The 26,070-nt window shown below is 33.9% G+C and overlaps 12 protein-coding genes and 6 pseudogenes across 18 annotated transcripts, besides 2 other annotated features; 13 read left to right on the forward strand and 5 right to left on the reverse strand.

The window, feature by feature from the left end:
• The first annotated feature begins 59 nt into the window (after positions 1-59).
• Positions 60-3,750, forward strand: TVAGG3_0600850 (annotated as a pseudogene). Its single transcript has one exon — positions 1,278-3,750. A coding segment is annotated over exon 1 (2,473 nt).
• A 4,458-nt stretch (positions 3,751-8,208) lies between these two features.
• Positions 8,209-8,571, forward strand: TVAGG3_0600860 (uncharacterized protein; the record flags this gene model as incomplete). The annotated part of the gene is made up of 1 exon (XM_051239764.1): positions 8,209-8,571. One exon carries the CDS (start codon positions 8,209-8,211, stop codon positions 8,569-8,571), a length of 363 nt encoding a protein of 120 aa, XP_051097588.1.
• An 18-nt stretch (positions 8,572-8,589) lies between these two features.
• On the forward strand, positions 8,590-8,823 carry TVAGG3_0600870 (serine threonine-protein phosphatase family; the record flags this gene model as incomplete). The annotated part of the gene is made up of 1 exon (XM_051239765.1): positions 8,590-8,823. One exon carries the CDS (start codon positions 8,590-8,592, stop codon positions 8,821-8,823), a length of 234 nt encoding a protein of 77 aa, XP_051097589.1.
• Positions 8,824-8,827: 4 nt separating this feature from the next.
• TVAGG3_0600880 (uncharacterized protein) lies at positions 8,828-9,606 on the reverse strand (the record flags this gene model as incomplete). Its single annotated transcript, XM_051239766.1, has 1 exon — positions 8,828-9,604. A coding segment is annotated over one exon (777 nt), but the record flags the coding sequence as incomplete, so codon positions are not given.
• A 520-nt stretch (positions 9,607-10,126) lies between these two features.
• Positions 10,127-26,070: part of a mobile genetic element that runs on past the window's edge.
• On the reverse strand, positions 11,362-12,228 carry TVAGG3_0600900 (annotated as a pseudogene). The gene has a single exon. A coding segment is annotated over exon 1 (867 nt).
• Positions 12,340-12,742, forward strand: TVAGG3_0600910 (annotated as a pseudogene). The gene has a single exon. A coding segment is annotated over exon 1 (403 nt).
• Positions 14,808-15,624, forward strand: TVAGG3_0600920 (annotated as a pseudogene). Its single transcript has one exon. A coding segment is annotated over exon 1 (817 nt).
• TVAGG3_0600930 lies at positions 15,894-16,321 on the forward strand (annotated as a pseudogene). The gene has a single exon. A coding segment is annotated over exon 1 (428 nt).
• On the forward strand, positions 16,347-16,692 carry TVAGG3_0600940 (uncharacterized protein; the record flags this gene model as incomplete). Its single annotated transcript, XM_051239767.1, has 1 exon — positions 16,347-16,692. A coding segment is annotated over one exon (346 nt), but the record flags the coding sequence as incomplete, so codon positions are not given.
• Positions 17,439-18,742: a mobile genetic element.
• On the reverse strand, positions 17,519-18,646 carry TVAGG3_0600960 (Mariner transposase; the record flags this gene model as incomplete). Its single annotated transcript, XM_051239768.1, has 1 exon — positions 17,519-18,646. The coding sequence occupies one exon, from the start codon at positions 18,644-18,646 to the stop codon at positions 17,519-17,521; it is 1,128 nt and encodes a 375-aa protein (XP_051097592.1).
• Positions 19,192-19,548, forward strand: TVAGG3_0600970 (uncharacterized protein; the record flags this gene model as incomplete). The annotated part of the gene is made up of 1 exon (XM_051239769.1): positions 19,192-19,548. The coding sequence occupies one exon, from the start codon at positions 19,192-19,194 to the stop codon at positions 19,546-19,548; it is 357 nt and encodes a 118-aa protein (XP_051097593.1).
• On the forward strand, positions 19,666-20,607 carry TVAGG3_0600980 (organellar and viral DNA polymerase type B; the record flags this gene model as incomplete). Its single annotated transcript, XM_001296792.1, has 1 exon — positions 19,666-20,607. One exon carries the CDS (start codon positions 19,666-19,668, stop codon positions 20,605-20,607), a length of 942 nt encoding a protein of 313 aa, XP_001296793.1.
• On the forward strand, positions 20,948-21,238 carry TVAGG3_0600990 (KilA, N-terminal/APSES-type HTH, DNA-binding family; the record flags this gene model as incomplete). The annotated part of the gene is made up of 1 exon (XM_051239770.1): positions 20,948-21,238. The coding sequence occupies one exon, from the start codon at positions 20,948-20,950 to the stop codon at positions 21,236-21,238; it is 291 nt and encodes a 96-aa protein (XP_051097594.1).
• Positions 21,319-21,753, forward strand: TVAGG3_0601000 (uncharacterized protein; the record flags this gene model as incomplete). Its single annotated transcript, XM_051239771.1, has 1 exon — positions 21,319-21,753. One exon carries the CDS (start codon positions 21,319-21,321, stop codon positions 21,751-21,753), a length of 435 nt encoding a protein of 144 aa, XP_051097595.1.
• On the reverse strand, positions 21,770-22,465 carry TVAGG3_0601010 (protein of unknown function, DUF4106 family; the record flags this gene model as incomplete). Its single annotated transcript, XM_001296793.1, has 1 exon — positions 21,770-22,465. The coding sequence occupies one exon, from the start codon at positions 22,463-22,465 to the stop codon at positions 21,770-21,772; it is 696 nt and encodes a 231-aa protein (XP_001296794.1).
• TVAGG3_0601020 lies at positions 23,956-24,103 on the reverse strand (annotated as a pseudogene). Its single transcript has one exon. A coding segment is annotated over exon 1 (148 nt).
• Positions 24,160-24,748, forward strand: TVAGG3_0601030 (ribonuclease H-like family; the record flags this gene model as incomplete). Its single annotated transcript, XM_051239772.1, has 1 exon — positions 24,160-24,748. A coding segment is annotated over one exon (589 nt), but the record flags the coding sequence as incomplete, so codon positions are not given.
• Positions 25,288-25,659, forward strand: TVAGG3_0601040 (uncharacterized protein; the record flags this gene model as incomplete). Its single annotated transcript, XM_001291074.1, has 1 exon — positions 25,288-25,659. One exon carries the CDS (start codon positions 25,288-25,290, stop codon positions 25,657-25,659), a length of 372 nt encoding a protein of 123 aa, XP_001291075.1.

Genomic DNA, 26,070 nt, shown 5'->3' on the forward strand with positions numbered 1-26,070 from the left:
ACAATATTATTTGAACAAAAAAAGTGATTTGGACTTTACTAATGTCACCTCTTAATTTCGTTTGATATAAACTTAATCAAAATTCATATCAAACTTAATTTTATTTTCGAAATGTTGGGGTAATCAAATTGATTCTAATGGTAGCTTCAGATTGGCCTTAATTTAAGCTTCCTCAGTCAATTGCTTTGGACATTTTTATTAAAAATAGACATTTTATACACGAAAGATTCAACAAGTTGAAGAATAGTATTCTACAGGCGTGAATAAAAAAATGGGTGTTGAAGAATCAATTGTTCGGGCATTTATACAGAGACCTGTAATTGAACTAATCGATAAAGGTGTCAAAGAATTGCCAGACTATGTAAATGTCCAACTCCCTTGCACAGAAATCAACCTAAAAGGAAATTTTATTCCTTGGCTACCAAGTGATCTGAAAAACCTAGTGCGACTGTGCTTATCACGAAATAGTTATATCCGCTTCCTCCGCCACTTGTTTCTGCAATTTTAACATATTCTAATCTTGAAGTTCTCGATCTTTCATATAACAGCTTAACTGATATTGGAACATTGCTAAACAAAATGCCATCATTACGAACAGTTAATTTATTTGGAAATAAACTTTCAACAATCAGATTTGAAAAGTCAAAAATAGAAAATATGGATCTCGGAAACAACAATCTAACTCAATTCCCTGTCTGTCCAGAAACTATTACCAATTTAACTCTCGATAACAACAAAATTAATCAAATTGAAATCAAACAATCATTAGAAAAGCTGAAAAAGCTTTGCGCCTCCAATAATCAGATGATAACATTTAACATTTTAAGTCTACTTCCCATTTTACTGATTCTTGACGTAAGTTATAACCAATTGACAACATTACCAGCTCTTAGTAACGTAGTTCCGAAACTTAGAGTCCTAGATATCACTTCTAACATGTTCCCTGATATACCAGATTTACCAAGAACAATTATCGAATTAAAAGCTTCATATAACAAACTTCGAGTAGTTCCTGATTTCATCAAATCGCTTTCTACTGTTAATATTATCGATTTCTCACATAATTACATAAAAACTGTTGATCAATCCCAAATTCCTACATATTTGGTTCATTTCAGACTTCAGGACAACTGTTTGGAGGATGTTTCTTTGCCTAGCATCGGCGGAATTGAAAAAATTTATGTATGAAAAATCAATTATCTGAAATTCCAAATGTAGGCTCTCCAAACTTGGCATCTGAGTTCTTTTTATCTCAGAACTGTATTAGAACTATCAAAATGACATCTTTCTCAAAGCTTGTGACGAAAATTGATTTAACTAATAATAAGCTTAAAGAAATTCCACGAGAACTATTTGCATTACAGAATTTAGCATATTTATTCCTTAGCGGTAACAGAATATCAAAAATCCCTTCATCAATTGGAAAATCTCAAATTATATTTTTGGCAATTTCAGGAAATCAGCTCAAGCGTCTTCCAAAAAGACTCCCACCAACATTAGAATACCTTTTAGCCTCAGATTGTAACATTTCGGAAATTCCTGAAATAATTTATAAACTTGAAGACCTCCAAGAGCTTGATTTGTCACATAACCATATATCTATTGTTCCATCATTGCCAACTGTTAAAAAATTAATGCTAAATGATAATGAATTAACAGAATTTCCAGTAGATATTCCTGAATGCGAGTATTTGGACGTTTCTTGCAATAAAATCCAGCAAATTCCTCATGAGAATAAGACACAAATGCTTAAATACCTTGATTTAAGCAGTAATCAGCTAATTGAGTTTAATTCCGAAATGAAATTCGAAAATCTCCGAATTCTTAAGCTTCAATTCAACCGTATTTCATCTCAATTAGACTTGTCTAACTTCCCCAAGCTTTCCCAAATAGATTTGTCCTCGACAAATGTCACATTTAAAGAATCTCCTCCTCCAGGGCTGATTGTTTGTTCTCCAGAGAAGAAACTGGACAAGAACTACTTCATTCGCTACTCCAATCCAGATACAGCATGCGGATATGCCTCAACTCTTGGAATCCGGCAACTTCGAGAAGATATCGCAATTGCACAAACATTTTTATTGAATGGAATTAATTTATATGGCATTGTTGATGGAAGGAACTACGACAAATCCCATGTTTTCGTTGCGAACCAGATTGTCAGACAAATTCTCGAAGAAGATGACATTACAAACGAAATTGTTATCTCCCGTGTTGCAAAGGCTGTTGAGAAAAGCTATTGGTCGGAAATGAAGAATCCTGGTTCGATTGATAACAAATTCTCTGTTCCTGAGTACGCTTTTGTCCTAATGCATAAGAAAGATGCTATTTTCTGTGCATCTGGAAACATAAGAGCTTTAGTTATTGGTACTTCAACGTTTGAAGTTGAATCTACTTTAGTATTCGGTACACCACAGTTGGGAGTTTCGTTAAATAGGTCATACGGAGTTTTCTCTGGCCCAACAACGATGTCTATTGGTCGAAATGAGGTTTATTCGAAAGAAATAAATACAAATGCGACAAAAATTTCATTGAAGGATGGAAGATGGTTGCTACTTCTTTCTGCTGCTGTAAGAGACCATTTAACAGTGAAAGATATTATTTCTTTGTCAGAAAAAGCAAAAGATGCAAATAATTTTGCTCAAAGAATAAGAGATGCAACATACTCCGCCCTAAACTGTGATAATATTACAGTAATTGTTGTAGATCTTGAAAAAATGCCTTGATTTATTTAATATTAATATTATCTTTGGAATTTTCAAAGATTTCCAGTTAATTGTATAATATTTTATCTTTATTTTATATATAAAAAGTCATGTTATACTACATATACTTTTCTACAATGCATTTCTCCTCATTTTGTTGTATTTCATTATCTAGAGTAATAATTTCGGAATATTACTTGATTATTTTTATTATTGATTACAATAATAGCAAGATTTAACATCAAAATACCCTCAATTTGAGGGTACATGTTTACTATTTTTCAAAGATTGCAATAGTTTTTCTATGAGCCCTATTGATTAGATCATATAGGCACTATTCTTCAAGCATTTTTTCCTTTAGGATAAAAATGTTTCAAACTGAAGTGAAGTTTCTCCATTTTCTGCCATTCCTGCCTTTTGTCTTAAAATTATGATAGCAGCTAATCCTTTTCATAAATTATTTAGCAACATCTTATGCATATATGAGATATTGTTAAATGATATTATAGGAACGAGAAAACTCCGTGGCGAATCCAGTAGTACAGATGAGAAATTGTTGATGATTTTGGAGAATTCTTGGTATGAGATATTACAAGAATTCAATTCCCTGATTAGAAGTGATTAAGAGATTCGCCCTGGTAGAAAAGAATATTGATTATTATAAGGTCGATGAAAAAACGAGCGTTTTTAAAAAACCGCCGTTTGAGAGGAAAATTGAGAGCCCCGATGTATACTTTTTGACATTGTCAAAAACTTTGAAAGGACTAAAAAATTTAGTGTCAGAAAGTTTACAAATGTATACTTTCTGACAAACAGACTCTCAGAAAGTACTCAAACTGTGGTTTTTAATTTCCGCACTTTTTTACAGAATCCTAGGCCTTTTGGGAACTAGGAAAGAGTAGTAAGAGTACTTTAAGGCAATGCTCATTACTAAGTCTCTCATTTGATGAGAGATTTCGGAATGAACATTGCCCAGTTCGAGTAAACTTACATCCATGACCCTCAAGGGTTCAGGGAGTAGTACTGTAGTCCATGAGAGCAATAACGTATAACTAATATCGCCAGAAGCACAACAATTACGCAGCCTAGCTACGCTATCCTAGCATGGAAGACCCATTGGAGATCTCCAGCCGAAATCACTTGCTGATGTGGATGGAACAGCACTATGATTGGCCAGATCAAAGGCTGCGTAGCATCCCAGCAAGTAGATAGTCGGCGGCAACACCAGCTGTGGTCCACCATGAGATTATGACACTTTTGCGATTTGGCGCCAAACTTTTTTTGGTATTGGCAAACAAGTGGCAAAAATGTCATTTTACAAATGTAAACTTTGTAAAGTTAAAATGTCATTTTTCCTAAAATGTACCGCACTCTAGGGGTTGCTAATGGCAGAAACGTGAGATTTGAATGGGGCTTCCGTTTTTTGTCTCATACCTATAATATATGTTCTATTTCTGATTCTCTTTCGATATATCATAAATTTAATCTTTTTTTGGAAGCAACAAAATTTCGGATTTCCTAAAAATTAATGAAAACTTTAATATAGAAATAGCATATGATTTTAATGCGATTGCACAAGGATTAAAAAGAATTTTGGAAGGCATAAAAAATTGTGATGTTTACAATTTATTTTGACACTCAATGAGCTTTTAAAAAAATTGTTTTTAAGACTAAAAATTAAGTTTATTCAAACAACAATGATACAAATAGGTAATTTACTTAGTATATTTTTATCTCCCTCAAGCTCGAGTCTCGATTTCTTCTTTGAGCTCGAGATTGAATAGTATAATCTAGCCAAGTCGGCACATGTATTTTTTTGATCTGGCGCCGAATGCTTTTGTTTTCCCTCTCTTCTTATTGTGTTCTTCTCATCTTCTGTTTTTGTTCTTTTCTTTTGTATACTATTATTGCAAAATTTGTTTTTTCTGTCGGTTGTTTCGAAAGTTATGAGGTAATTTTGTATTTATTTTGTTTTTGTATATGTGTTGTCGCTAAGTTCTTAAGAATTTTTGTAGTTTCGGGTGAATGATTTGAATAATGTGTGAAAAAGTTTTGTTTTTGTTGCTGATCTTGAGTAGGCGTGGGGTATGCTATCTAGGAGCCTCTTCTGTTCTGTCTGATTGCATGCTTGGTGTTTCCAAAAAAATTACGAAAGCTAAAAAGGATAGATCAAAGTGTAGTGGGCAAGCCACAAATTTTATAAATTAAAATTTTTTTGGAAAAAAATTTTAAAAATTAACTTATATTTTAATTTTGAAACGAGAATGTATGGATTAAGTCAAAATTAAATCGACAAATCAATTTGATTTTATATAGAAATATCATTTATTACATCATTTTCATATAGTGGCTTAATAAATTTTAATATTTTTTATTTATAATCTAAAGTAAAAGAATATAATTTTTGAATTAGACTACTATCATATATGTCACTCATTATCATAATTATTTGAGAATGCAATTTTGTGGTAAATTTCAAATCCAAATTGAGCTTAAAATCCTAATTTATCTCAAAGCAATCAGAAATATACAATACTCTCGAAGTATAGATAAGATTACATTAAGTAATATTTGTTTAAATAAGATAAAAAATGGGAAAAATTTGCATTTATTCGTATATTAGGAATTTAACAAAAAGTGTTTTGTAGAATGTCGTATCGAAGGTTCTAAAAGGTGGTTTGTGATGCTTTTATGAATTTGAGTGAAGATGATAAAATTTAAATTATAAAAAATTAGATTCTAATTTGAAGTACAAGAATTACATAATTTACAATGACAAAGAATTTCTAGCAGTGTAAACTCGTAATTCCTTACGCGAAATAAAGAATTCGTAAAATAGTTTATTACCAATAAAAAAAATGAATGAGCATTATAGAATTGGGCAAGGAATGAATGTTACCATACTAATTCTACGAAATTTTGAGTTTGAATGAAATTATCTGATAAGATTTCTTGAGATCCAGACAAAACCATATGGGTTAACACGGGATCACATATGTGATTCAATTGCTCATATTGAAGTCTGGAATCAACCTCACTCTTGAGCCAATACATTGAATTTGACACTCGAGTGTCAAAAAAATGCTCATTTTAGATGGGGGCGATACCCAAAACTACCAGATTTGCCATTTTTTGAGGGGAAATAACTGTTTTTTTAGCTGGCAGATTTTTTTAGTAAAAAATTCTGCAAAAAAGTTAACTTTAATAATATATCATGTATATGCATGAAGATAATTGGATAACAAAAGATATAATGGAAGTTTGATTAGAGATCGCTTTGACAAAATCAACAGAGAAAATTTTAGCCTGAAAATGTAATAGCCAGTCGTATGATTATATAGGTAGATATGGTTTTCAAAAGAATTGAAAGATTTGTTGGAAATTCTCAAATAAGAAAGTGAATAGACATTATTAAGCCTAATCGAAGTGAAAATATGTGTGCAAATATAGATAAGATTGTATTAATGAAGCCACTAATATTTTATAATAGTACAATGTAAAGCAATAACTTTTATGACAACTCATTGAATTAGAAAACTTCACAGAAAATAAAGTGCTAGTAGAATGATACGATATCAATTTTGCTAGGTTATAATGTTGGTGGGCAGAAAAAGTGTCAAGAATTAAAAGTAAATTATAAAAAAATATGTTATAACTAAGAATATTATGAATAAAAAATTAAATAGTATTTAAATACTTAGAAATTGAATTTTTTCAAAATATTGTATCACACTGAAAATTCAGAAATGAAAATGCCTCTACATGAATATTGTAATTAGAACATGAACAAATTGAAATAAACTGATTGAATTTTATTTTTCAATATGCACTTTTCATTAGTTAATATTTCGTTTTAACTCTTTATAAAATAAATAAATTTAAATTAAACATATTAAATATAGAACTTTCAGAAAAATTAAAAGAGTACGTTGAGACTAATTGTATAAATAACAGTTGGTTTGTTTATATCTATATCATATATCAATATTGTCTTCTCCTTTCAAAAACATTTCTTCAAAATATCACTACGCTTGTTTACTTAACATAAAAGCTTCCCAAAATTTTCCTTACAAACTGAAATTCTGAGTGAGATGTAAAAAATTGATATAAAATTCTAATGGCATTTAAAAATTGTTGCCCAATACATTTCATAAAATTCGTTTTTATTAAAAAAGATCATAATATAGTCCTCTATTCATTATCTAAATTTTATTATCCCCTTATCAATTTTTAATTATTATGTAATCAAAAAGGTAGTGGGGCTTCCAGGCGCGTTGCGCCCTCTAGCCCCGAAGATGTTTAGTATAAATGAAGTTTTTATTCGGAAAATTGTTAGTCTTCTGGTGTGAATTTGGAGGACTCTTCTTGGATAGAGTCTTGTATTTCCTCCTCCTCTTCTTCCTCCTCCATTGCTTCTGGGAAGAAGCCTTCTTCTGGGTCGAAAACATTATATAATGTGTCACTTTTCACAAATTATATATGTTTTCATGTTTTGTCACTTTTCTATCACTTTTCGGGTAAAAACATTTTTATTATTATATATAAATGAATTTTACAAAACCTCCGTTACCGTTCTTTGGAAATAAGAGTAGATGTAAAGATATTATATTGAGAGAACTTAAGAAACTACCGAATGATCTAACATTTGTAGATTTGTTCGGTGGAAGTTTCTATATATCCCATTTATGTCATACAATATTCCCAGACTCAAAGATTATATGCAATGATTTCGACAACTATATGGACCGTCTCAAACATATTCCAGACACAAACAATATATTGAAAGAGTTGAAAGAAAAGATTCAGATAGGTAAAATGGAACGTATACCATTAGATAAGAAAAATATTGTGAGAGAGGTTTTGAAAAAAGCAGAATATATAGACTGGGATAGTATATCTGCTAGACTATTATATAGTGGTTCTATAAGAGTTCATGACATTGAAACACTTATGTCAAAAGTTTTATATCTTAACTATACAAATGTTTTCAAAGAGGACATAGAAAAATATATTGAGGGTATAGAGTTTGTGAGATGTCATTGGACAGAGTTGTATGAAAAATATAAAGACAAGGAAAATGTTTTCTTTATAGTGGACCCGCCGTTCTATAACACATGGGGTTTTCAATACCAAGTAGACTGGACTTTGAGAGACTCTTTAGAAACTTTAGACGTTATACATAACCATCCATGCTTTTACTTTACATCCGATAAAAGTGGTTTGGAAACCGTTATGAGATGGTTAGAGGACATACATGACTATGAGTTTAGATATGACAAGATAGAATATGAGAGAGGTCCTATAAACCGGAGAAAGTGTCATAACAAAGAAATTTTATTAGTAAGTAAATGTGGTTTGAAATAGGACTACTTGTTTTAGGTTTTTTCCATTGTGTCATTTATTTATTTGACGTGGCAGAAAAGTACAGAGAATATGAAGATGAACCAATGCCTGCAAATGTTCAGTATATGTACTCGTAAGAGATATTTTTATCTAATATTAAATGGACGCACAGAACTTAGCGAATGCACAGCAACCTGGACAACCAAACCCAGAGAATATTCCAAATGAAGTTAGAATACAAACTGCAATGGCAAACTATGGTCAAGTGCCAACAGATGTACAAATGCAAACTGCCATGTCAAATGACGCTGCGTTAGGTTTGCCACCATGGTATGCAAATATGAGATGGAAAGAGTTTTATACAAACCCTGAAGTGGGATATAAACAACTTTATGCAGATGACGCGAACACAGGAGTTGACCCAGAATATGTTTTCTACCAGAGGAGAAACAGAATGTATGAGCTCCAGTTAAAGAATGCAATGGAACTCAGAAGGAAACGTAAGAGACTAGGCGGACATTAGATTTTTACATATAGTAAAATGGGTTTCTTCAGTAAGATAGGAAACTTCTTTCGAAATGTTGGAAGAGGTATATGGAATGGAATAAAATCTGTCGGAAGAGGAGTATGGAACGGTGTCAAAAATATTGGTAAAAGAGTAGGTCAGTTTGTTGGTATTATACCTAAAGACCCTGAACCAGAAGAACAAGCTCCTGTAATACAACAGCCTGAACCTGCACCACAGTCAAGTTGGCAACCACAACCGGTATATTAAAAAGTTATATTTTTATCGTTCGATAGTAGTTGTATATGAAACTAAGTTCTAAGTAAAACGCATGGTATAATGGAATTATTCTTTTTCTTCCATCTGTAGTAAACCGTACTTGAAAGTCTGAAATACTTCCACTTGGTGGTTCGTATAACTTTGTAGGTTTTTCGTAAAAGTCATTTGCCAAGCATAAGAAAGAGTTTTGGGCGCCAGAAAATGAAGCATGAACAATAATAGCATCTGGGTCGAAAACATCTTTAAATAAATATGGTTCATCTCTTGCATATCGACTGTAGATATTTGCTAAAGGAGGTTCAACTTTCTGATTTAACATTCTTTGCAAATAATACCATGACATTGCAGTGAATTCTGTATATATTTGTTCGTCTTTATTTGAATTGTCTTCGTAGATTTGAAATGACACTTGTGAATTTTGTTTGTCATATACAATTCTCACATAAAGTGTGCTATCGGTATTCGCATATTCATCAGCATATTTTGCATAACATGAATTTATTTTATCTTCTATATTTTTTAATGCAGCCTGTAGAGAAGATGAGAGGTCAACTTGTATTAGCTCAATTTCTTCCCACCTTTTTCGTTGCCCTTCAGATGTATAATCTATATGAAACCTTACAATAAATGGAAAACTTTTATCTTCTACAGACACAAACTTTACTCTTCGAAAGCCAATAGCTTTTGTGACAGATGGGTCTCTTAACCATCTTAATGGGTAGTCAAAACGATAGCCTTCATGCTTTACGGTATCTGTCTCAAACTTTTGACCGACATTAGTAAAAAGTTCATCTAATGGTTTAGTTGTAGCAACTCTAGAATTTTCTTTTTCTATTGGAAGCATATTTTATCTATAATAAAAATGTCAAATGAAACAGCATCTATGAGAGAAATACAACACAACCGACAACTCATTATGCAAGCTCTAAATAAGAACACAACAAACTTTTCAAACCATTCTAAGATATCTGAGTCATTGAAAGGGGGTGACTTAAAACTGACAATAAACCCAATGACAGATGAGTTTCTATTTCAAGACAATAAGAACAATACTGTCTGTATAAATCCAACAAAAGGAACTTTAAACGAGAAACCTATAAATGAACTTCTTTTGAAAGCAGATGTTGACAACAAAGCTGACAAAGAATATGTAGACGATGCAATAGCAAAAGAAGAAGAAAGAGCTAACAATGCTTATGCAACAAAAGAACATACTCATCCTGAACTAGCAGACAAAACATATGTTGACAATAAAATGTCAAGTGAAGTGACAAGAGCTGAAAACGAATATTCTAAAAAGACTCATATACATTATATTAACCAAATACCAAGTCTTAAGGAAACATTAGAGACAAAAGCGGATAAGACTCATACACATTCTATATCTGATATTACAAACTTACAAGAAACCTTAAACAGGAAAAGTGACATTGGACATACACATACATCTTCTGAAATAACAGACTTAAACGTTAGCCTTGAAAATAAAGCAGATAAAACATATGTCAATGAAATATACCAAAGTTTGATAGGAACAAAAAATATTGAAACTATTGTTGGTGACTTTTCTGTCAATGAAGAAAATAAATATTTTAGATGGCAGTTGGTACAGTCCTTAAAAAATGGTACACGGCATAAACTCATTCCGAAAAATAACAATGAAATGTATGTAAGCTATAAAAAGAATGATGGTACACAAGTTAAAGTTCCATTAGACAACAACTGCTACTTAAACTTATATGGAGACGAACAAAAGAAATATTTAAGAGTTTATGAAATGGTGGATATGATATTACCTGACCCAGCTCCGGCACCACATTATTATGACTATGGAGATGACGACAGAACACCACATGTAGATGAACAAAAGCTAACATTATATTTAGATTATTATAGATATAAAAGATATAATGCAATAGAAAAAACGAGAATAGTATATTATTATACAGATGACAGAAATAAATATTATAGTCAAGATTTTACCTACCCTGAAAACATAAGATTATATTATAAAAAATATTCTGACACAAACCAGAAGAAACCTGAAATAGTTGCACTATATTTTAAGTTCAAAAGAGACAATCCTATAATATCTCATATGTTTGATTTAATGAACCCAGTAGGTTCTATTTATACATCTATGGATGCAAGAGGTCCTCAAGTAATGTTTGGTGTTGGTGCATGGGAACAAATAGTCGACAGGTTTTTGTATTGTGCAAACTCTTCAAAGGAAACAGGTGGAAGTAAAACGATTTCAGGTGAAAATTTACCTGCACACAGTCATTACATAGATTTAAGTACATCTCAAGCAGGTTGGCATAAGCATAGATATTGGGATTGGTCAGGAATGACAAAAGGTAAAGGATATGATGTTAAAGACGACGTTAAGTTTGCTATAAATTGTTACTGGAGTGACACTCAGGGAGAAGGAAACCATACACATTTCGTTTCAGGATATACGCAAACAACGGGACAAAGTAAAGAATACATGCCACCTTACATGACAGTTTACGCATGGTATAGAATTGCTTAGTCGTCATTTTCAACTTCTTTAGCATATTCGTCAGGAGTTGTCTTATATTTGTTAGGAACTGTCTTTGAAAGTATACCACCTTGAACTTTGACAAGTTTGAAACGAGGTCTGACAATAGCAGTTTTATCTTCTGCTTGCAGTGTGTACATTTTGCCATGTTTGCCTAAAACTTCATAATATTCTCTTGTATACTTTCTTCTATTTTTACGAACACGAATGTGAGTACCTGTCGGGTTCCCATTGTTGTCATAGTCAATAATATTTTCATATGGGTCGCGTTTAGGTATTTCTATTTTTACTTTGTCACCTTTCTGAAGTTTGAAGCCCGGCATTCTTTCTTGTTTGTCTCTTTTGACTAAATTATTAAATATATAGTCTTTCTCTAAGTCAGGGTTGTTTTTCATTTCTTCGAGGGAGTGGTTTCCCAAACCTTTTGTTTACGGTTATTGTAAATATTTAAAAACTTGTCTCATCTTTGCCTGGGAGAAGTGTCTATACTTGTCGTCATATGACATTTCATTTGCTTCACCACCTTGTGGTTGGTTTAAGTCTCTTAACATTTTTATACATCCGTCAATGACACCAAGAGCAGAATGGTTTTGGTCGACAATGAAATATTGGTTTACATTTTTTGAACGCAGATAGTTTTTTACATCATCTGATTTGAAAGAACTTTCACAGTCAGATGTCAGTTTTGTTGGATGGTATTTGTCAACGAATATTGTCAAAGCTGCTAAGATATCTAAAATAGCTTTGGACTGTAATGGTATGGCTTCACAGTATCTTGTGTTTTGACCAACAAATATTAACCAGTATGGAGGTCCATCTGTTCTAACTCTCGGAATGTTTTCCAAGATATCCATAAACCAAGCATTTGGTGTTGAACTAAAGATTTTTATCATGAGTGCTTTCTTTGTCGCTTTAGAAACATAGGGGTCCTCTGTTCGGATTCGTCATTTTTTACCCTATAAGAAATGGGTTTATTTGGCGCATTAGCAGGAGTTGCATCTAGATTTTTACCCGCAGTGGGAACAATAGCCAGAGGTGCATTTGGAATTGGAAGGAAGATTTTTGAGTACATTAGGTATACTTAAAGAGAAAGCACAACCTATTATACAAACTGTACAGAAAGGTTGGGATGTAGCACGAGATGCAACAAATCTTATTCCAAATCCTGAAACAAGAGGAAAAGTTCAAGGATGGATGGACAATGTAGGAAGACAAGCAGGAAACTATTATAACAAAGCAAATGACTACTATAACCAAGCAGGACACTATATGGACCAAGGTGAAAGATTCTTTAACAGAGGATATAACCATGCACAACAATGGGTAAGCAATAACCAACCGCAACCACCTCAAACTTGGGAAATGTAAGGTTTTTAACTAGGATGAAATGAACATGCAGCATTGAGACAAATGAGTTCAAGATGGATTTGTCGGCTTCCAGCATTTAAACCGATACCATATAGTCAGCTCAGCATGTGAAACTGAATATATATTAAAGGAACCATCCACCTCCACAACAACAACCAGTTGAAAACAAATCAAACTAAAAATTTTTACTGAGATGAAATGACCGAAGAAGTTGAAACGGTAGATTTGACACCACAAACAAAAAGTTCAGAACCATTGTCAAAACCTGTCAAAGAACTTACAGATGAAGAGAAAAATTCAATAATAGAAAGTGCCAGGTCTGGAAATACAAACCCTAACTATAAAGTCACTTTTCATAGAAATGGAACGGCTAGTATCTCAAAAAAGAAACAGACTCTCACAAATAAAATATTGAAGTCTGAAGGAGCTTTCGAGACAACAGATGGAAAAGTTTACTTCACTGACCAACAGTTCATTATAGAACATCTCATTGACTTAGAGTCGAAATATTCTAAACTTTACAACAAACACAAAAAGTTGAAAGGAAAACAAAAACAAATGGCATATGATATTTATGAAGATGTTGACGACACAACTGTTCCTGCAAGTGAAGTAAAGTCAGAGAACCGAAAAGTGACGAAAAACCGATAGAAGAAGAAAAAACCAAAAACTGAAGATAAACCAAAACCAAAGTTTAGTTTCCAAACTAAACCAAGTCAACCTTCATTAGCTGGTATGGGTTGGCGTCAAAAGACTTATGGCAGCAGGCGGTTATGTAAAGTAAAAGAAAAAAATATTTTTTATTTTATAAAAATGCCCCATATAGAATGGACAGAAAGTCTGCTAGAATAAAAGCAGAGTTGCAAAGATATGGTTGGAGAGTTCGAAGAAGTTTAAATATAGGAAGGGAAAGCCAATAAAAGTCTATGACAAATTGGCAGGTCTTACCTACGAATTAGATTTGGAAACAGCACGTGCCAATTATCCAAACAGACTAGAGAGGTTAGAAGAAGAACGTCTTATGGACATGCCTTTCGATGTTAGTGAACCTCAAGTTGAAGGACACGACGGCTTTGCCAGATTCTACTGGAAACATGACGAACAATTGCATCCTTTGAGAGGAAAAAAGGAAAGGTGAAGACGCACATGCTCCATGGAAAGAACAAGATATGCATATGAAAAGTATCGTGAAGTTAGAAGTCAAATTACTTCTGGTCGAACCTTTACAGTAAACTTTGACGAAGGAAAGAACAAAGAAGGCTTCATGGGAGTACTTGCTGCAATTCAAGACGGAAATAAAGAAAGGACACAAATCTCAGATTGACCATAACAGATTTGGATGGTCACATTTACTATGCACATGGCAATGAACAAACAGCCGCAAAACTTCTTGACGCTTTCAAGACTACAAAGAGAGAACAAATGGTTGACTCCGACTCAGACATTTTGAATGCAATTGAAGGAATTGCAAGTGTCAAGTTCGAATGGTACCAACCTAACCCTCAAGCAGTCAGACAACATGCTGGATACTTCCCGTTCATAAATAAGTCTGACATTGACTTGACAAGGTATGGAATTTACAATTCAATTGAAACAATTGTCAACGAACCTTGCATTCTTACATGTCTCAGGAACTCTGGTCTTGTTACAGATGAGTGAAGTATCATGTGTGAAGACAAGGTACATTCTCAGAGGTCAATTGGCAAAAATTGCACCGTTGGCAAATGTCAATATCCGAGTCAACATACCTACAGCTAAAGGTTCTTCACATGACGACTATGTTGTTGACAAAGACTTACCATGGTTGAAGATTGTAATTGTCCACAACCACTTCATGTTGAACGAAAGTCTTACAAACCCATTCTTTGGTAAAAGTAAGTGCAACATTGTCAGAGCTGTAAACATTCTTTTCGAGAAAGGTTTGTTGGAACCAATTCCAGATGACAAGCTGACAGAAACTTTTGTACCAAAAGACGAAACAAACTTTTCATTGTTAGCAAGACCAAAAGTTGTTCCAGACAAAGTTCTAGTACAAAAGAAGTACACAGTTCCACAAGGGGTTGGTATGTTCGGATACCAACCTGAACCAGAAGAACTTCCAATGAGGTTGCAAGAACTTCAAGATGCTATAAACAAACTTCCATTGAGACATCCAATTGACGTCAAATTGTATTGGAGAGCATCTGAGTTAGGTCAGAAGGTTTTATATGAAACAGGTTGCTTCGACGATGTTTATGAGATAACAGGAGAAGTTTCTCAGAAGATAAGAGACTCACTTGAATTTCCACAAACTGGACCAATTGGTTGCGACAAGTTCGACTCAGATGAAAAGATATACTATGTCGACCTTAACGCTGCATACATGAGGTTTGTCCAATATATTCCGACTGGAATTCCAAACGAAGATGGTGAGTTCCCGGGAAGGAACTATACAGTTGGAAAAGTCATACAACAACTGTATGATATTAGGAAAGCTTCAAACCCAAACTTGCAATGACACTCAAATTGCTTATGAATTCGACATGGGGATATTCCATTAAGAAACCTCAAGAGATGAAGAGTAAACATTATGAGAAGGTCGACAACTTTGTTGAAAGGTTTTCTCCTTTTGTTTTGAAGTACGAATTCACTCAAGGTCAAAGTGGCTTAGTAACCACATTAAAACCTATTGTCGAACATTGGTCTTACCCTCAGTTCGCAAAAGCAGTCCTTGACAACTACAACAAATTCTTCTCGAAGTCAAATCCAAAGTGAAGGTTTACTATGAGAACATTGACGCACTCATGACGAACGAAGAAGGATACAACAAACTCATTGAAATGGGTTTAGTCAGTGAAAAGATGGGCTGTTTTAAGCTAGATAAGGTATTTTCCGAAGTTCATGTAATATCGAAAAGGAAATATTGGGGTATACTTGAAGACGGCACAGAAATAAAACATTGCATGAAATAAAAATTTATTTTTAAAAAAGTGACATTTTTAAAATTTTATTTGAACTGTACGCTGAGTTTGTTGGAGAAGACCGTTGGGAAACTTGTTTGTTAGATGAGAAATATGAAATTCACTGTTGTGAGTCATTTGAAGTCAGAAACAAAAAGACAAAAAGAGTTTTAAGCGAATGGGAGCGAAATGACGGATATGCTGATATGAAGATGGGTGGAAAACACTATCTTAAACATGTTGTCATTGCAACTCATTTTATACTGAATCCTAACAATTTACCTTTTGTAGACCATATAAACCATATAAGAAACGACAATAGACTTGAAAACTTACGTTGGGTCACTCGTTCTGAAAACAATAAGAACAAAGGCAAATTTGGAGATATTGTATTCGAATTTGTCGACGAACTAGAAGATGAAACAATTGAAATTACAGACTATGGCAAGCATACGTTTGAGTTTTACTACTATAGCGAAGAACAAGACTCTTTCTACTTTATACCGGCGTAAACTATAGGAAATTACAAGTATATTTTACTAAGGCGGGCTATGCTTATGTAAACACTAGAGATACAGATGGAAAAAACGTTCAAATACTTCTTAACAAATTCAAGAAGCTATATGGCATACCATTTTAAAACAATATATTTTTACATATATTAAATGCTTCAGGTTGAAAAACAAAGAACAAAAGTAGCAGATACAAAACCGTTAGACTATATCTTTACAAATGCTGGTAGGACTATTTCAGATGAAGAAATTTCATCCCGAGCATACAGGTTTGACTATCCAATTCGTTGGCTTCAAAGTCCTTCAGATGCAAAGGCAATAGGATTTAGAAGAGTTTTGTTTTCAAATAGAACTAACGCATTTATGTTCGCAGTATATTTTCATGGGCAGTATGAAGGTCCTGATGGTCTAATAGACAAATTTGACGAAATGAGAATCTTTACAGTTCGTTCAGACGAAAGTCTTGAGAAAACTCTAGATGACTTTCAAACTCAAATGAACAAATATTATTGGGAATTTCAAGAAAAATACGACTCTTTACTAAATGGAACATACTATCTGAAACTAGAATATGACAAGATGAACTCCACCGTTTCATTTCAAAAGATTGAAATTAACCCTCCAAGAGATACAGAGTTTTTATTTTGGGAAGTAGACAAACGTTCTTGGCACAATTTCTTCGGTTACTAAACCAGAACGAACCATTACCACCAGATGGTCCATTTAAATTTATACTTCCACCAGCAGATTTGATGGTTTATAGAAACGTGTTTGACCCTCAAAATGTTATGTGTCATGCAAGTTTCAGTTCAAGCAACAATAGTTTTCTATGTATTGGTAAGGACCTTTATGACTTTGCTTCTAAATTCTACGAATCACCTAGTAACAGTTTCTCTGACTTTCAAGTTTGGTTCACAACAAATGGTGTGCAACATATTATTCCATTGTACTATGACTTTTATCTCGAATTGTCTTTCATATATAACTACGGAAAAGTGCTGAAAAAGTATTGAATGTGAAGATATTAGAAAATAACATTTTTTCTAACATCGTAGAAAACTCATGAAAACAATTTATTTTTGACACTTTCACAAAAAACATAAAAAAGTGAGTTAAAATGAGATGTTTACTGAACTGGTTGGATGTCGCCTTCTGTAGTTATAAAGAATGGTTGACCAGAGAAGTGGAACAGTGCTCTGAGAATTTGTATAATTCGTGGAATTGGACTCTCTCTGTTTGGAAGTATAGGGTGTCCAAAGGTGTGTTTAGCACAAACCTGAATACTGCGAATAGAAATAAACAAGTTACATATATATAAAGTTTATTTAAATATAATCACCATTGGATTCAATCACGCGTTCGCAGCGATCGATCCAGGCTTGAAAGACACGCTTTAAATCATCATGAGAAAATTGCTCAAATTGCTCTCTTACAAAATTTTCAAGATCATCTGGACTCGCGAATTCGCGTCCTTCAGCTCTCTTTTTTAGCGTGCCGAATAAATAAAAGTCAGAGGGTGCAATATCAGGTGAATAAATTGGGTTTGGAATAACTTTGACATTGTTTTCCACCAAGTAATTCATTACCTTATGACTTTTGTGAACTCTTGAATTATCAAAATGAATTGCAAACTTTTGTTTTTGTTGTTTGGATTTCTCAAACTCATCAGAATTGATAATTTGAGTAAGAACATTGTCAATTAGATACTGAGCATTCATCGTATTAGGTTTTTGAAGAATATCAATTGCGATGATGCCATTCACGCCCCAAAAAACCGACAACATCATCATTGGTGTGTCAATTTTTTTCTTCGGGAATGTTTGCGGATTTTCATCCTTCGGGATCCACATGATTTTGGCTTCTGTTGCATATTGAAACCAAGACTCGTCCCCTGTTACTAAAAAGCGAAACTTCTTGGATTGATACGCACCCAATATAGAGAGGAGCTCTTTCGAAGATTGGACTCTAGATTTTTTTTGAACTGAATTAAGGTTGTGCGGAACCCAACGTGTATACGCTAGTTTGTAGTTCAAATAATTGTGCAGATAATAACTGACTGTTGTACGTGGTATCTTTGTCATCTCCTCTATCCTTCTGAGTGATGCTCTTGGGTCTTCATCTAGCGCTTGAAGAATTGCTTTGATTTTTCTTTGATCCGGCGATTTTTTGTCAATTTTTATGATGGGCGCCTTTTTGTTCATGAAGTGATACATCCTAACATGATACGTTACAGTGGAATAGCTAGGAGCATCCATACCGAAGCATTTTACCAATGTCTCGTAGATTTTTTTACAGTCTTTGCATTTTTTTGCAAGAGCGAGGATGTTTTCTTTATGATTCATTAAAAAAATGAAAAAAATCCCGCCAAAATTTCCCGCGAAACCGCCTCTTGTCTCAAAATTCATTTTATATCCCGGCATGGCGCCAAAATACAACATACTCATCATATACATATATTCATATTTTTTATTATATATTTATAATCAGCATATATCTCCTTTAATAGTCTCATATAGAGCGCTGTGCTAAACGCACCTTTGGACACCCTATAGTATCCAAGGACGCTTGGCAAAGAACTTGAGAAGAGCTTCTTTCTTCATCTCCTTTATGTCGTCTACAGGAGTGTTTTCTGGTATTTGTAGGACAATTCCGGTTTCAATTTCGATTTTCAGCGCACCTCTTCCTGTTATCCAACCGTTAACAAGCTTGCCTTTTACATTCTGCCTGAGGAAGTCTTTAACAAGCTCGTTAATTTCAATTAGGTAAATTGCCTCGTCGGTAGGTTCGACCTCGACCATTGCTACTGTCAGTAAAAGTACTGCTACTGTCAGTAAAAGTACTGCTACTGTCAGTAAAAGTACTGCTACTGTCAGTAAAAGTACTGCTACTGTCAGTAAAAGTACTGCTACTGTCAGTAAAAGTACTGCTACTGTCAGTAAAAGTACTGCTAGTAGCAGAGATTTTTATCGTTGTGGTCCGACGGTTAAGCCACAAACGGATGACTGACGTCCCACCAACCGAGTCCATTCCCAAACCAGAGAACCTAAAGAACCACAACAGTCTCCTCAGCAACCTCAGTTTCCAGCAAGTACCTCCGAATTACTACCAATTTCCACCTCAAGGTTACTACCCACCACATGGCTTCCCGAACTACCCTCCTCAGCCTATGCCTTACTTCCCCAACCCTTGGTTGTTCCAGCAAGCTCCACCCCAGCAATTCCAATTCCAATCTCAATCGAAGAGAGACCAAGACTTCGAAGAAGGTCTGAACCGCTTACGCAAAGAGTATGCTACAGCTCCAATTGAGAGAAAGTTGTTCCCGGACCAAAAAATAATGTTTAGGGTAGAAGGTTAGATCTAACCCGATATCTACCCTCATTTCTACCCTCTTGAATTTTCATGAATTTCCTTAAGATAGAAAAAATAAAACTAACTTTATTTTTATTTATTTTTTTTATTTTGTATAAAAGATATGATTTCAACAATCGGCACAACAACAATTCAAACAACAACAGCACCAAACTCGTTAGTCATGAATCCAACATCTATGTTAGTAGAGATGAAAAACTTCATTCCTTCTTCATATAGTTTTGGAACAGAAATACAAAAAATTAAGCAGGAACTTTTAACAAGTAATTTAGACTGTACCGCACAGGATGAAGAAAATGAAGAATATCTTTATGACATGCAGGACATTATTGACCATTTACCCAAATTGCCTGAAATCCAGCAACAAAAGCTCACTATTCCTGAATTCGATGAAATAGAAGTGAAACCAACTGACTCAGTAGAAATAAAGAAGTTCATACGTAAAGTAAACTATGAGTTTCTAGGATATCATTGCAACCATAAAGTTATGGACAAAGATTGCGACATGGTATATAAGAACATCTCTGACATATATAAATCTGGGGAGTTTAAGACATACGACAACTTTGTTTCATTAGTTGCAAAATGTGTATGGCAGAGAAGAGATAAAGATAGAAGAGGTAAGGTATGGCATGAACAGATAAAACCAACTGCTTCAGATTTAAAGAAAACCATTGACGCCTTAGTTGTTCTAGCAGGTCAAATTTCAATGTATAACGCAAAAATGAATCCGCAATGTTCAAAATGTAAAGCAGCAATTAGGAAATATAACTATTCAGTAAAAGAGATAGAACGTATGAGAAACGACTATGCAGACTTAAAGAAAGAAGCAGAAAAACCAGCAGAAAATAAAATGGACATGTTAGCATTTCTGAACAAAAACTATCCAACTGCTGACGATTTCCTTTTATCTGATGTCAAGAAGAAGTATAAAGAAACTTTCGGCATTGTTAAAATTTTTGATATCCTCAGCGAAGAAATAGAAGCTACAAAACTGTTTAGAATCTCACGAATTCATAACGTTTACCATGTAAAACGTTTATAAATAATGAGGGTAGAAATGAGGTTAGATATCGGGTTAGATCTAACCATCTACCCTAAAATATATTTTTGCTGAATTCAGCACAAAATTCTGAGTAAAATAATTTTTAGGGCACGTGTCAAACCGTTGAGTTTTCACAAAATTTAAAAAATAACGTTTACCATGTAAAACGTTTATAAAATAACTGGGGTAGAAATGAGGTTAGATATCGGGTTAGATCTAACCATCTACCCTAAAATATATTTTTGCTGAATTCAGCACAAAAATAATGAATTTCATTAGTTAGAAAAATAACGCTAATTTTTTTCTAAGAAAAATTTTTATTTTGTATGTAAAGACAGTAATGTCAACATCAGAGAACACAACAACAGTTATAGTCCATGAAGCTATAAATGAAGAATACGAGTACATACAGTATAACAAACAATTGAGACTCATTCGTTCAGTCAAAGACGATATGTACCAAATGCAAAGTATAATGAATGCTCTTCGTTCTACAAAGCAAGCATATCATTGGTTTGAAAACCAACAGACAAAAGAACTTTTAGAAGAATTTCCTCATATGATTGCTTCCCTCGGAAAACCGGGGAAGAGATTCCGTACGAAAATCGCAAGAATTTGGCTCCTGGTTTGAAAGGTTATTATATTCATAGACTTTTAGTAAACGCTGTAGCAATGTGGGCTTCACCTCGTTATGCTTGTTATATTTTCATGATGTTAGATGAACTATATAAAGCAGAACGTGGAGAGATGGAAAACAAGCTTGAAGCAAAAGACAAAAGCATTCAGAAAAGAATACCACGTTCGGTACCAAAAGGAAAGGAAAAGAACTATAAGTATATGATTTATACTGAAGAGTTGGAGAAAGAAGAAAACAGAGATATGGTTATGTTGCATTTAGTCAGAAGAAACAACAAAAGCTTTTACGACCTTGCTAAAATTTACAAATCTGACAGAAATTGGTTCTATCGCGAAAACTTACCGATTTCAATGACCCCAAATGAAGATGTGAAACAAATAGTTCAAGATACGTTACCTCAAACACACTATGATATTAAAGGTTGTACAATTTTTACCTTCAAAGAAGATTTGTCATTGTTAAAGGAAAAAATAACAGAGTATTTTGACAACTTCAAACAAGTAGAGTAAATGAACTCTTTATTTTTCAAGCTTGACTTTTTACAATTTGAACTTTGTTCGCGTAGATATGAATTCTGAAAGAAGTATGAGGGTCTTGTATGACTTTGTACTTCTCCCATAGTTCATGTCTGTCAAACTTACCTGCCATGGACTCTTTCATAAGTTCCATGAAATCGTCTTCGGACAATCCGGGGAAAAGTATTATGTCAGTAAGTATTCTTTTAATATCCTTACTTAAACTCTTTGCTGTCTGTACACAAATGACAACTGAGATGTTAAAGTGTCTGAGCTTCTTAAGAATTCGACACATATCTTGTTCTCTGTTCTTTAACAAAGGATGAGAGGCGAAATCATCTAAGATAAGAAGACATCTATGAGGGTAAGTCTTCCAATCGTAAGATTGCAATTTCTTCGAAATGTATTCTATCTCTTTCTGTTTGTTTCTGAAGTGGTGTTTGTCTAATATTCTCTGCATTTCCTCATTAGGTTCTTTAAACTTAGAATTTATATACTCATTTATAGCATTATACTTCAAAACTCTTCTTTGGTACTTCTTTATCCAATCTAACAACTCAGTATCCTTTATACATACTAACTTAGACTTCTTTATAATATCTTTGAACGAATTGACGGTTTGGTCAAATTGACCAGAAGTCGAACAAATAACAACTAACTCATAGAATGGGTTCTTCTCATCTAGTTCTTGTTGTTGTGCAGCCATTTTAAGATAAGTGAAAGTCTTACCAGACCCAGGTGGTGCAATTAGACCTGTTATACCATTCTGAGCAAATAAGAACTTTTCATGTATAGGCTTTATCTGAGCATTTTCTAACTTCCTCTTGTTCTTGTTTAAAACATTCTCAAATTTCTTGTCAATGTCAGCAAACTTTTTTTCTAACATATTTTTAGAAAAATTAAAATTTTTATCTTTTAGAAAATGTCTAGCGATTTCGCTATCTATATTCGAGACAAACTTTTTGACAGCAAAACATCTGTCGACCATAAAATCTTACATAGTGTAAACAAGAAAGGTATGGCATTCCAAACGGGAACCGCGGTTGGTTACCATGGATTTCCGTCACCGGTCACATTTTAAAGATTTTTAAAGCCTTATAAAAATATGCTTTGTAAATCATTTTTTGTAAATCGGCAAAAATTTGGTAATTTTCTTCAACTAATAAATCTGCGAATAGCATTTATAATACAAGAACAATCTTTTAAAATGCGTTTGATTCATTTTTGTATAATTTCATATAGGCACATATATTCTTCCGGGACTTTCCGTGATTTTACCGTAAAATCATTAGTTTACACCAATTTTTCCGTATTTTGAATAGTTTACTGCACTTTTTCCGTAAAATTGAGTTACGGGAATCCGCAAAATTTCCGGACCTCATTTTTCATAGAATATAATAATAATATTTGATAAAAAGATATATTATTTATATTTTTGATTTTTGAATTACGGAAAAAGTGAATTGATAACTTGATTTTTTTATATGGTTAATTTTTCAAATGATATTATGAAGATCTAAAATATTAAAAGTAAAAAATTGAATTACGGAAAAAGTGAGGTCAAAAGTGAAATAAATTTGCAGAACAATTTTCATTGAAATAAGCTTTATTTTTCATTATTAATAACAATGCAAAAAAATATTTATCACGGGTTCAAAATTTAAAATTAAATATTTTAATAATTTACATCTTATTCTTTATTTTATATTTAACCCGTGAAAATATCATTTAAAAATTGAATATATTCAAAAAGCTTTATTTTTATTATGACTGCATGGGATCCTCATGTATATGATGAGTGGATTCCATTTAAGAAGACGAAATATCCACCAACTCCTGAAACATTGGAAACAAAGTGTGGAAAAAATGTTTCACTACGATCGGCTATTATGAGAATGAGCCTAATCAATCAGACAAAGGAAGGCTCTTTACATACTGTGCCGAATGTAGTGAAACATTAGTTCAAGGGCAGTTCGTGCGATGCATTAAAAAAGCAGGAAAAATGATTTTAAAGATCATAAGTGCAAATTTTTACTCCCAATGCCCAACTACGTTCCTGCTGAGCACCAAGTTGAGAATACTCAGCAAGCAGTTGGCTCTGGTAATGATCCTTCGTTAGAAGAGATCATTGCCAGGCTTATTGCGAGCCTAGATATAAGCCTTTATGCCACAATGAAGCCAGCATTTAAAAGCTTCCTAGAGAGCTTCGCCAAATGGCTTAAAAATAAAGTCAATCGCGAACAGGGCATCAACTTTACAATCCCAGACATTGAGTTCACACGGCGCGGTGTCAGAGAGGCATTGATTACTTTAGGCAAAACAGACTCCTCTCGGGGCCTAAAGTTCTGCGAGGAATTCCGCATCTTCTCAATTTCCCTGGACTGCGGAACACACGGCAGCCGTCATGGTCTATTCTCTTGTGTGTGCAATCCAGGCAAAACAGATCGCCACCAATTCTTCGACACAACAATTTCGACTAATTGGACATACGAGGACTACCATACGTGGTTTGATTCTCTTAAGGTTAATAAAAACCACGTAGCTGGAGTAGTCGGAGATGGTTTGCCAGCCCAGGTTAAAGGACTCTGCCACTGGAGGCCAGAAGGAGCCCTTTTCCCTGGCTTACAAACCGTGTACATTCGTTGCCTTAACCACGTCTTGAACAATGCTATTGTCCACGCACGTAAGCAATGTCCATTGTTGAATGAACTGATGAATAGAGTTCACCAGATTATCATTATCTTTAAGAATCACGATATGAGAGCGAGATACAAGATCAGGGTTCCATCAATCCCGGAAACTCGCTGGCTCTACATATATGATACTCTGTTTTTCATCTTTGATAATCTGGAAACAATTAATACTGCTTTAAGAAGTGGAGATCTTCCACTATCCCTTTCCAGAGCTACACGTGAACAGTTACAATGGACACGTGATGGAATTCCTCCACTCTTTAAAGATGCTTTAATGATATTCAAGCCATTAAAGCAACTTCAATTATGGCTGGAATCCAACAAGTCCATGGGTGCTTATGCATTCCTGATGATACAACAGTGCCAAGGGATGTTGGATGAAATGGCAGGAAGATTAACGCCAGATGGTGAAGAGATTCTCCGATCAATCACTACAATATTCAAAAATGATATGAAAGAATATGGTAGAATTGATTTGCTTCGGTTTGCTTTCGGCTTTACACCGTTAGCAAGGAAGATCATCAGAGACAAGAAGGGTTTTGGAGGAAAGACAAGCTATCCACCTATAATGCAGTTGAAAGATGTGCAAGTCCCAACGATTCCTTCCCTGAGGATCATCAATCGCGAGATCACATTTGAGAAACTCGGCGAAATCCTTGAAGAAGAACGAACAGAACGTGTCGACGAGGTAGCCGAGCATGATGAAGAGATCCGGCAAGCAGAAGAGGAACAAATGCTTAACGACGATCATGCAGCCGAAACAAATGCCGATGGTTCGAGGAATTCCTTGGTCTGGGATGTTGTAGATGAAGAGATAAAAGATCTATACACATTCATGATAACAATCCTCAGACAAAGAGCAATTGCCGAATCAACAGTTGATCCAACGATCAATAAAGACGATAGAGCCAAGGAATTGATTGATGCTTACGATTTCTTCATAGAGCAAGATGATTCCCATCTTATAAATGGTCATCATCTTGCTCAAAATGATGGCAAGTTTTGGTACATGAATGGCATAAAGCAACTAAAAGCAATAAGACCAATTGGAAAAAGGATGATGTCACTTTCGTGCAGTGAAGCAGATGTAGAACGTGTAATATCTGAATTGCGAAAGACAAGAAATTCAATGAACGAATCATGCAAAGAAGAATATGTAGCATGCCGCTTCTTCATCAAGTTGAATGATGATCAATTTGATATTTAATTTTGTTTTTTAATAAAATTTATTAAATAATTTGTTATAAAAAGTATTATTTTTATTCGTAAAGATATTAGACAGAAGGTGGCCAGCCTAATGTCTATCAATCTTTAATATTAGTAGTAATTTCCCGCATTTCTGAATGATGATTGATTAGCTTTGTTGTTATTGATGTAAAACTGGATAAGTATTAAATAATTATATTAATCTTGGCCAGGGGACTGCTGATGGCCAGTCAGCAGCGGCCACTATGAATCATTATAATTATTTAATACCTAAATTGAGGTAAAAAGCAATAAGACTTGCCGAGCCTCATGCCCCTACCTCATATAAATAGAATCACACTTTAGTGAATCAACATCTATAAGAATGAAGTGTTTTGAAGCTGAAATAATATTGAATAGAAATTAATTGTTT

The sequence above is a fragment of the Trichomonas vaginalis genome, chromosome II, assembly GCF_026262505.1.
Source record: "Trichomonas vaginalis G3 chromosome II, whole genome shotgun sequence".
Taxonomy (NCBI): Eukaryota; Parabasalia; order Trichomonadida; family Trichomonadidae; genus Trichomonas; species Trichomonas vaginalis.